At 34.2% G+C, this 12,103-nt stretch overlaps 1 protein-coding gene and 1 long non-coding RNA gene across 8 annotated transcripts in view; one reads left to right on the top strand and one right to left on the bottom strand.

Moving 5' to 3' along the window:
- Positions 1–12,103, top strand: part of LOC143052932 (choline transporter-like protein 1) — a 69,796-nt gene that overhangs the window by 46,491 nt on the left and 11,202 nt on the right. For all 7 annotated transcript variants that reach the window (XM_076226137.1, XM_076226102.1, XM_076226145.1 and 4 more), the window contains 5 exons: positions 82–250; positions 774–914; positions 1,534–1,655; positions 1,977–2,014; positions 4,281–4,409. In XM_076226137.1, the coding sequence (XP_076082252.1) occupies positions 82–250; positions 774–914; positions 1,534–1,655; positions 1,977–2,014; positions 4,281–4,409 (599 nt within the window). The remainder of the gene's footprint in view (positions 1–81; positions 251–773; positions 915–1,533; positions 1,656–1,976; positions 2,015–4,280; positions 4,410–12,103) is intronic.
- Positions 1–12,103, bottom strand: part of LOC143053012 (uncharacterized) — a 41,583-nt gene that overhangs the window by 8,642 nt on the left and 20,838 nt on the right. The window lies entirely within an intron of this gene.

Raw genomic sequence — 12,103 nt, forward strand, 5'->3', positions numbered from 1 at the left:
TTGAACATTTTATATTATATGTTGATTTATTTACAATTATGTGATTAGAGTGAGACAATATGTATAATTTTTTTATTTCAGAGATAAGAGAATACAATAATGTAACTGGACATATTGATTATACAGAACACGAGACTGTCTCCTATTTCTGGTGGTATCATCTGATTGGTCTGATATGGACCAGTGAATTTATCATTGCGTGTCAACAACTTGTAGTGTCTGGAACTGTGGCCACATGGTATTTTAGCAGGTAGGTGTAAACTGTTGTCACATGTGTATTTCTTATAGTTCTAAGGTCCATGTAGTTGGTCTACAGTGATTACAAGCCTGGTAACACCAAAATGTTGGGTAGTACCACATATGTTGCAAGGTGTGTTCGTTTTTGATCTTATTTGACTAGGATTGCTAATTTCCTGCTGACGGTCAGCTATCGCTCTGGCAAAAAGGATCACGAATATAATGCCTACCCATGTTAAAACTACAATAAAGTATAGCTTGCATCAATTATTATTATAAGTAATTTACCGAACGGATTGCAAGATTCTTGCTTTGTAAGAAATAAAATGATCTGTTGACTGCATAACAAGGGAAACAAACCTATCTAGCTGGATATTAGAAGCTTGGTGTCACTACAAAAAAAATATACTTTATGGTTGAATTTTACATTCTGTTGAAATAGGCTAAGGTTACAATAAGAAAAAAATATTAAGCATGAAATGATGAAAATTAAGCTGTGAAATGTTTGAATGCATTTATTTCGATTTATTTTGTAGAAATAGAAATGATTTAAGCTGCACCATATGTAAATCTATGAAGATGATGATATTTTATCATCTGGGATCAGTAGCTTTTGGAGCCTTTGTCATCACATTGGTCAAACTTCCTCGAATGATACTTATGTATATACACAAAAAGTGAGTATAGTTTAATAAAACAGTTTATTTTTTTTCAAGAACTATTTTTAGTTTCAAATTTGAGCACTTCAGTTTGACTTTCTATCAACAGAATAGAAATAGTGGAACAGTCTGAAGATCCACACTAAGTTGTTACTCACTCACAATACTGCAACTCCAGCACTGCTAAATGACTTGCCCCTTTTGTTGTCTGCTTTTTGTCCAGTGGCAAATCCTTCATCATGTTCAGGACTAAGTTTTTCTTGCTGTTCCAACTAAGTAGATTTTTTTTTTAAACACTTCACATTAAATTCTAAGGTTATTCTTAACAAAATGAATGTTCATTGTGGTATAGAAATGTTCCATTCCATGGATGATTCTACATTTACGGTACAGTCCAGTCTGTTGATATGTATCTGCTGTCTTTTTGACATGGGACTCCAGTATGTACCTCCTTAGGTCACAAGCTCACATTTTAAAAAGCCTCATGTCACCAGGTCACTTAAAAGCCAACTTTACTTTTAAACATTTTCTCAAGTCACATGTGTTTTTAAATGACACATTAGATTGCAATATTTTTGGCTCTTTTTATTTTTTGCCTAGATTGCGTTATTACAGTATTGCTATTTTTATATTCCAGATTAAAGTCGTCAGCGGGGAGTAACAAATGTGCTGAATATTGTCTGAAATGTTGTATTTGTTGTCTTTGTTGTTTGGAGAAGTGTCTTAAATTTCTAAATCAAAATGCCTACACAGTTGTCGGTAAGTATGACTGTAAACTGTTTCAGATTTATAAAGATTCAGTTCATTTCTTTCAAAAGAACTTTTGATTGACTTTTAAATAAAAATAATTATATAACTTTAGGTGTTTATTTTAATGAAATAAATGAAAGATTACAGGTCAAATTCTTGATTAATGCATATTATCTTAGATGGACATGGCATACTGATAACTACTTATTCATTTGTTTGGGGATATATCTGATCATTGGCAATGTTTCTGAATAATTATGAAATGCTGTACAATGTATTTGCCAAATGGTTGTTTTGATTAATTGATAAATTATTTGTATTTAATTTCAGCCATAAATGGAACAAGTTTCTGTACATCTGCAAGGAAGGTAATTTAAAAATGTTCGATTATTTGAGAGAAAAAACAACTGTGAACTGCAGTACATTATTTAAGCAGTTGATTCATAACCCCAATTTTAGTTTATGAAAATAAGGAAATGTGGTATGATTACTATTGAAATACCTATGCATCAAAGACCAAAGGATGGAGATTTTAACAACCTTTACTTGGAACAGTGGTGTTACTGCAGGAAATACCAAACTATAACAATCAGTTGGATAAGGCTTAACTCATCCATTCTGTGCTTATCACACAAAAACACTAACAAAGAGACGAAACCCACATGGAGTATTCAGTTACTTGAAGCTAGTTCAGTACCGTACACATCAAATGGATTTAGTAAAAACAAGCCTAGTTTATTAATCTTTTTTTTATCAAAATGAAGAGGAAAATTTTGATATCACTATTTTTAGCTCACCTGGCCTAAAAGGCCAAGTGAGCTTTTCTCATCACTTGGCGTCCGGCGTCGTCGTTAACTTTTACAAAAATCTTCTCCTCTGAAACTACTGGGCCAAATTAAACCAAACTTGGCCACAATCATCATTGGGGTATCTAGTTTAAAAAATGTGTCCGGTGACCCGGCCCACCATCCAAGATGGCCGCCATGGCTAAAAATAGAACATAGGGGTAAAATGCAGTTTTTGGCTTATAACTCAAAAACCAAAGCATTTAGAGCAAATCTGACATGGGGGTAGAATTGTTAAACAGGTGAAGATCTATCTGCCCTGAAATTTTCAGATGAATCGGATAACCCGTTGTTGGGTTCCTGCCCCTGAATTAGTAATTTTAAGGAAATTTTGCTGTTTTTGGTTATTATCTTGAAAATTATTATAGATAGAGATAAACAGTAAACAGCAATAATGTTCAGCAAAGTAAGATTTACAAATAAGTCAACATGACTGAAATGGTCAGTTGACCCCTTTAGGAGTTATTGCCCTTTATAGTCAATTTTTAACCATTTTTCGTAAATCTTAGTAATATTTTACAAAAATCTTCTCCTCTGAAACTACTGGGCCAAATTAATCCAAACTTGGCCACAATCAACTTTTGGGTTAGTAGTTTGAAAAATGTGTCCGGTGACCCGGCCGTCAAACCAAGATGGCCGCCATGGCTAAAAATAGAACATAGGGGTAAAATGCAGTTTTTGGCTTATAACTCAAAACCCAAAGCATTTAGAGCAAATCTGACATGGGGTAAAATTGTTTATCAGTTCAAGATCTATCTGCCCTGAAATTTTCAGATGAATCCGACAACCCGTTGTTGGGTTGCTGGCCCTGAATTAGTAATTTTAAGGAAATTTTGCTCTTTTTGGTTATTATCTTGAATATTATTATAGATAGAGATAAACTATAAACAGCAATAATGTTCAGCAAAGTAAGATTTACAAATAAGTCAACATGACTAAAATGGTCAGTTGACCCCTTTAGGAGTTATTGCCCTTCATAGTCAATTTTTAACCATTTTTCGTAAATCTTAGTAATCTTTTACAAAAATCTTCTCCTCTGAAACTACTTGGCCAAATTAATCCAAACTTGGCCACAATCATCTTTTGGGTTAGTAGTTTGAAAAATGTGTCCGGTGACCCGGCCATCCAACCAAGATGGCCGCCATGGCTAAAAATAGAACATGGGGTAAAATGCAGTTTTTGGCTTATAACTCAAAACCCAAAGCATTTAGAGCAAATCTGACATGGGGTAAAATTATTTATCAGGTCAACATTTATCTGCTCTGAAATTTTAAGTTGAATCGGACAACCCGTTGTTGGGTTGCTGACCCTGAATTGTTAGTTTTAAGGAAATTTTGCTGTTTTTGGTCATTATCTTGAATATTATTATTGATAGAGATAAACTGTAAACAACAATAATGTTCAGCAAAGTAAGATTTACAAATAAGTCAACATGACCGAAATGGTCAGTTGACCCCCTTAGGAGTTATTGTTCTTTATAGTCAATTTTTAACAATTTTCATAAAATTTGTAAATTTTTACTAACATTTTCCACTGAAACTAATGGGCCAAGTTCATTATAGATAGAGATAATTTTAAGCAGCAAGAATGTTCAGTAAAGTAAGATGTACAAACACATCACCATCACCAAAACACAATTTTGTCATGAATCCATCTGCTTCCTTTAATATTCACATAGACCAAGGTGAGCGACACAGGCTCTTTAGAGCCTCTAGTTACTATTCAAATGATTATAAAAAATGTCCAGAAAATTTTTATGAAAATGATCACTATCATTATTTTGTTTCAGGCATTTTTCACAATAATATCAAATGCTTTGAGAGTTGCAGCTATAAATAGTGTGGGGGATTTCATTTTATTTCTGGGGAAGATAGGTGTGACAGCAGCGACTGGTGCAGTTGGAATAGTCTGGTTTAAGGTTGGTAATTTTTTTAATTTTTTTTTTTTAATTATTTGAATTATTTGATGGTGATGCATTAAAATAAATAAGTTGAAGAATGTGAAATAAATCCTCTCAGAAATATTATAAAAAACTATTTGTACTTAGAAAGGTAGAATATTTGAGAAAAAACAATATTACCTGATATGAATATGAAGTAATTATCTGCCATCTAATTATCATTTGTTTCTTTGATGTTTTTCTTCTTGTCTGATTATCAAATGATTTTAACATTTAATTCTTCAATGTGTTCATATAATTATAGTTTATTTCAAACCAAAAGCAATACAGCTTATAGGTATATCATAAATATGTACATGTATATCATAACAGAACATTTTAAATACAATAGGAGGCAAGACTACATAGTATAAATCATTCAGAAGATTGTCATGAAAATTTTATATCTGTGGCGTATTTCAGATATTTTCCTAAATTAGATAATTCCGAAACATTCTTTGTTGACAATAATTGAACTAATTTAAAAACAGATGCATTTGTATAATAATACCTTTTTATATACATTTTTCTAATACTGTCATATTTTGGACATTTTGAAATAAAATGAAACTCATCCTCGATGTCACCCTGGTTACATAAGATACATAATCTTTCATTTTTAGCTCACCTGGCCCAAAGGGCCACGTGAGCTTTTCTCATCACTTGGCGTCCGGCGTCCGGCGTCCGGCGTCCGGCGTCCGGCGTCGTCGTCCGTCGTTAGCTTTTACAAAAATCTTCTCCTCTGAAACTACTGGGCCAAATTTAATTAAACTTGGCCACAATCATCATTGGAGTATCTTGTTTAAAAAATGTGTCCGGTGACCCGGTCAACCAACCAAGATGGCCACCAGGGCTAAAAATAGAACATAGGGGTAAAATGCGGTTTTTGGCTTTTAACAAATCTGACATGTGGTTAAATCGTTCATCAGGTCAAGATTTATCTGCCCTGAAATTTTCAGATGAATCGGACAACCTGTTGTTGGGTTGCTGCCCCTGAATTGGTAATTTTATGGAAATTTTGCTGTTTTTGGGTATTATCTTGAATATTATTATAGATAGAGATAAACTGTAAACAGCAAAAATGTTCAGCAAAGTAAGATTTACAAATAAGTTAACATGACTGAAATGGTCAGTTGACCCCTTTAGGAGTTATTGCCCTTTATAGTCAATTTTTAACCATTTTTCGTAAATCTTAGTAATCTTTTACAAAAATCTTCTCCTCTGAAACTACTGGGCCAAATTAATCCAAACTTGTCCACAATCATCATTGGGGTATCTAGTTTAAAAAATGTGTGGCGTGACCCTGCCAACCAACCAAGATGGCCGCCATGGCTAAAAATAGAACATAGGGGTAAAATGCAGTTTTTGGTTTATAACTCAAAAACCAAAGCATTTAGAGCAAATCTGACAGGGGTGAAATTGTTTATCAGGTCAAGATCTCTCTGCCCTCAAATTTTCAGATGAATCCGACAACCCGTTGTTGGGTTGCTGCCCCTGAATTGGTAATTTTAGGGATTTTTTCCTGTTTTTAGCTCACCTGACCTGAAAGGTCAAGTGAGCTTTTCTCATCACTTGGCGTCCGTCGTCCGTCGTCCGTCGTCTGTAAACTTTTACAAAAATCTTCTCCTCTGAAACTACTGGGCTAAATTTAACCAAACTTGGCCACAATCATCCTTGGGGTGTCTAGTTTAAAAAATGTGTCCGATGACCTGACCATTCAACCAAGATGGCCGCCATGGCTAAAAATAGAACACAGGGGTAAAATGTATATTTTGGCTTATATCTTTGAAACCAAAGCATTTAGAGCAAATCTGACATGGAGTAAAATTGTTGATCAGGTCAAGATCTATCTGCCCTGAAATTTTCAGACGAATCGGACAACCTGTTGTTGGGTTGCTGCCCCTGAATTGGTTATTTTAAGGAAATTTTGCAGTTTTTATACGACCGCAAAATTTGAAAAATTTTTCGTCGTATATTGCTATCACGTTGGCGTCGTCGTCGTCCGAATACTTTTAGTTTTCGCACTCTAACTTTAGTAAAAGTGAATGGAAATCTATGAAATTTTAACACAAGGTTTATGACCACAAAAGGAAGGTTGGTATTGATTTTGGGAGTTTTGGTCCCAACATTTTAGGAATTAGGGGCCAAAAAGGGCCCAAATAAGCATTTTCATGGTTTTCGCACTATAACTTTAGTTTAAGTTAATAGAAATCTATGAAATTTTGACACAAGGTTTATGACCACAAAAGAACGGTTGGGATTGATTTTGGGAGTTTTGGTTTCAACAGTTTAGGAATTAGGGGCCAAAAAAGGGCCCAAATAAGCATTATTCTTGGTTTTCGCACAATAACTTTAGTTTAAGTAAATAGAAATCAATGAAATTTAAACACAATGTTAATGACTAGAAAAGGAAGGTTGGTATTGATTTTGGGAGTTTATGTCCCAACAGTTTAGGAATTAGGGGCCAAAAAGGGACCCAAATAAGCATTTTTCTTGGTTTTCGCACCATAACGTTAGTATAAGTAAATAGAAATCTATGAAATTTAAACACAAGGTTTATGACCATAAAAGGAAGGTTGGTATTGATTTTGGGAGTTTTGGTCCCAACAGAATAAGGGGCCCAAAGGGTCCAAAATTAAACTTTGTTTGATTTCATCAAAATTGAATAATTGGGGTTCTTTGATATGCCGAATCTAACTGTCATGACTGTGTATGTAGATTCTTAACTTTTGGTCCCGTTTTCAAATTGGTCTACATTAAGGTCCAAAGGGTCCAAAATTAAACTTAGTTTGATTTTGACAAAAAATGAATCCAACCAAGATGGCCGCCACGGCTAAATATAGAACATAGGGGTAAAATGCAGTTTTTGGCTTATAACTCAAAAATCAAAGCATTTAGAGCAAATCTGACAGGGTAAAATTGTTTATCATGTCAAGATCTATCTGCCCTGGAATTTTCAGATGGATCCGACAACCGGTTGTTGGGTTGCTGCCCCTAAATTGGTAATTTTAAGGAAATTTTGCCGTTTTTTGTTATTATCTTGAATATTATTATAGATAGAGATAAACTGTAAACAGCAATAATGTACAGCAAAGTAAGACCTAAAAATAAGTCAACATGACCAAAATGGTCAATTGACCCCCTAAGGAGTTATTGTCCTTTATAGTCAATTTTTAACAATTTTCATAAAATTTGTAAATTTTTACAAACATTTTCCACTGAAACTACTGGGCCAAGATCATTATAGATAGATAATTGTAAGCAGCAAGAATGTTAAGTAAAGTAAGATCTACAAACGCATCACCATCACCAAAACACAATTTTGTCATGAATCCATCTGTGTGTCCTTCGTTTATGATATGCACATAGACCAAGGTGAGCGACACAGGCTCTTTAGAGCCTCTAGTTGGTTATTATCTTGAATATTATTATAGATAGAGATAAACTGTAAACAGCAATAATGTTCAGCAAAGTTAGATTTACAAATAAGTCAACAGGACCAAAATGGTCAGTTGACCCCTTTAGGAGTTATTGCCCTTTATAGTCAGTTTTTAACCATTTTTCATAAATCTTAGAAATCTTTTACAAAAATCTTCTCCTCTGAAACTACTGGGCCAAATTAATCCAACCTTGGCCACAATCATCTTTGGGGTATCTAGTTTAAAAAATGTGTGGCGTGACCCGGCCAACCAACCAAGATGGCCACCATGGCTAAAAATAGAATATAGGGGTAAAATGCAGTTTTTGGCTTATAACTCAAAAACCAAAGCATTTAGAGCAAATCTGACATGGTTAAAAGTGTTTATCAGGTCAAGATCTATCTGTCCTGAAATTTTCAGATGAATCGGACAAACTGTTGTTGGGTTGCTGCCCCTGAATTGGTATTTTTATGGAAATTTTGCTGTTTTTGGTTATTATCTTGAATATTATTATAGATAAAGATAAACTGTAAACAGCAATAATGTTCAGCAAAGTAAGATTTACAAATAAGTCAACACGAATGAAATGGTCAGTTGACCCCTTTAGGAGTTATTGCCCTTTATAGTCAAATTTTAACCATTTTTTAGCTCACCTGGCCCAAAGGACCAAGTGAGCTTTTCCCATCACTTGGCGTCCGTCGTCCGTCGTCGTCCGTCGTCGTTAACTTTTACAAAAATCTTCTCCTCTGAAACTACTGGGCCAAATTAAACCAAACTTGGCCACAATCATCATTGGGGTATCTAGTTTAAAAAATGTGTGGCGTGACCCGACCAACCAACCAAGATGGCCGCCATGGCTAAAAATAGAACATAGGGGTAAAATGCAGTTTTTGGCTTATAACTCAAAAACCAAAGCATTTAGAGCAAATCTGACATGGGGTAAAATTGTTTATCAGGTCAAGATCTATCTGCCCTCAAATTTTCAGATGAATCCGACAACCTGTTATTGGGTTGCTGCCCCTGAACTGGTAATTTTAGGTAATTTTTGCTGTTTTTGGCTATTATCTTGAATATTATTATAGATAGAGATAAACTGTAAACTGCAATAATGTTCAGCAAAGTAAGATTTACAAATAAGTCAACATGACCAAAATGGTCAGTTGACCCCTTTAGGAGTTATTGACCTTTATAGTCAATTTTTAACCATTTTTCCTAAATCTTAGTAATCTTTTACAAAAATCTTCTCCTCTGAAACTACTGGGCCAAATTAATCCAAACTTGGCCACAATCATATTTGGGATATCTAGTTTAAAAAATGTGTGGCGTGACCCGGTCAACCAACCAAGATGGCCGCCATGGCTAAAAATAGAACATAGGGGTAAAATGCAGTTTTTGGCTTATAACTCAAAATCCAAAGCATTTAGAGCAAATCTGACATGTGGTAAAAGTGTTTATCAGGTCAAGATCTATCTGTCCTGAAATTTTCAGATGAATCGGACAACCTGTTGTTGGGTCACTGCCCCTGAATTGGTAATTTTAAGGAAATTTTGCTGTTTTTGGTTATTATCTTGAATATTATTATAGATAGAGATAAACTGTAAACAGCAATAATGTTCAGCAAAGTAAGATTTACAAATAAGTCAGCATGACCAAAATGGTCAGTTGACCCCTGAAGGAGTTATTGCCCTTTACAGTCAATTTTTAACCATATTTTCGTAAATCTTAGTAATCTTTTACAAAAATCTTCTTCTCTGAAACTACTGGGCCAAATTAAACTAAACTTGACCACAGTCATCATTGGGGTAACTTGTTTAAAAAATGTGTGACGTGACCTGGCCAATCAACCAAAATGGCTGCCACGGCTAATAATAGAACATAGGGGTAAAATGCAGTTTTTGGCTTATAACTCAAAAACCGAAGCATTAAGAGAAAATCTGACAGGGTTTAATTGTTTATCAGGTCAAGATCTATCTGCCCTGATGTTTTCACATGGATCGGATAACCCGTTGTTAGGTTACTGTCCTGAATTGGTAATTTTAAGGAAATTTTGCTGTTTTTTGTTATTATCTTGAATATTATTATAGATAGAGATAAACTGTATACAGCAATAACGTTCAGCAAAATAAGATCTACAAATAAGTTTTCATGACCAAAATAGTCAATTGACCCCGTAAGGAGTTATTGCCCTTTATAGTTAATTTTTAACATTTTTCATAAATTTTTGTTAATTTTTAGAAAATATTTTCCACTGTAATTACTGGGCCAAGTTCATTATAGATAGAGATAATTGTAGCAACAAGAATGTTCAGTAAAGTAAGATCTACAAACACATCACTATCACCAAAACACAATTATGTCATGAATTTATCCGTGTCCATTGTTTAATATGCACAAGACCAAGGTGAGCGACACAGGCTCTTTAGAGCCTCTAGTTTCATAAATCTTAGTAATCTTTTACAAAAATCTTCTCCTCTGAAACTATTGGGCCAAATTAAACTAAACTTGGCCACAATCATCATTGGGATATCTAGTTTAAAAAATGTGTGGCGTGATCCGGCCAACCAACCAAGATGGCCGCAATGGCTAAAAATAGAACATAGGGGTAAAATGCAGTTTTTGGCTTATAACTTAAAAAACCAAAGCATTTAGAGCAAATCTGACGTGGGGTAAAATTGTTTATCAGGTTAAGATCTTTCTGCCCTCGATTTTTCAGATGAATCCGACAACCCGTTGTTGGGTTGCTGCCCCTGAATTGGTAATTTTTGCTGTTTTTGGTTATTATCTTGAATATTATTATAGATAGAGATAAACTGTAAACAGCAATAATGTTCAGCAAAGTTAGATTTACAAATAAGTCAACAGGACCAAAATGGTCAGTTGACCCCTTTAGGAGTTATTGACCTTTATAGTTAATTTTTAACCATTTTTCGTAAATCTTAGAAATCTTTTACAAAAATCTTCTCCCTTGAAACTACTGGGCCAAATTAATCCAAACTTGGCCACAATCATCTTTGGGGTACCGGTATCTAATTGAAAAAAAAATGTGTCTGGTGACCCGGCCATCCAACCAAAATGGCTGCCACGGCTAAAAATAGAACATAGGGGTAAAATGCAGTTTTTGGCTTATAACTCAAAAACCGAAGCATTTAGAGAAAATCTGACAGGGTTAAATTGTTTATCAGGTCAAGATCTATCTGCCCTGATATTTTCAGACAAAACAGACACCCTGTTGTTGGGTTGCTGCCCCAGAATTAGTAATTTTAAGGAAATTTTGCAGTTTTTGGTTATTATCTTGAATATTATAATAGATAGAGATAAACTGTAAACAGCAATAATGTTCAGCAAAGTAAGATCTACAAATAAGTCAAATGACCAAAATTGTCAATTGACCCCTTAAGGAGTTATTGCCCTTTATAGTTAATTTTTAGCAATTTTCATAAGTTTTTGTAAATTTTTAGAAAATATTTTCCACTGTAATTACTGGGCCAAGTTCATTATAGATAGAAATAATTTTAAGCAGCAAGAATGTTCAGTAAAGTAAGATCTACAAACACATCACCATCACCAAAACACAATTATGTCATGAATTTATCTGTGTCCATTGTTTAATATGCACATAGACCAAGGTGAGCGACACAGGCTCTTTAGAGCCTCTAGTTCGTAAATCTTAGTAATCTTTTACAAAAATCTTCTCCTCTGAAACTACTGAGTCAAATTAATCCAAACTTTGCCAAAATCATCATTGCAATAACTAGTTAAAAAAATGTGTCCGGTGACCCGGCCAACCAACCAAGATGGCCACCATGGCTAAAAATAGAATGTAGGGGTAAAATGTAGATTTTGGCTTATAACTCTAAAACCAAAGCATTTAAAGCAAATTTCACATGGGGGGTAAAATAATCTATTAGCTAGGTCAAGATCTATCTACCCTGAAATTTTCAGACAAATCTGACAACCGGTTGTTGGGTTGCTGCCCCTGAATTAGTAATTTTAAGGGAATTTTACAGTTTTTGCTTATTTTCTTGATTATTATTATAGATAGAGATAAACTGTAAACAGCAATAATGTTCAGCAAAGTAAGATCTACAAATAAGTCAACATGACCAAAATTGTCAGTTGACCCATTAAGGAGTTATTGCCCTTTATAGTCAATTTTTAACCATTTTTCTAAAATTTTAGTATTCTTTTAAAAAATCTTCTCCTCTGAAACTACTTGGCCAAATTTAACCAAACTTGGCCACAATCATCATTTGG

The sequence above is a fragment of the Mytilus galloprovincialis genome, chromosome 1, assembly GCF_965363235.1.
Source record: "Mytilus galloprovincialis chromosome 1, xbMytGall1.hap1.1, whole genome shotgun sequence".
NCBI lineage: Eukaryota > Metazoa > Mollusca > Bivalvia > Mytilida > Mytilidae > Mytilus > Mytilus galloprovincialis.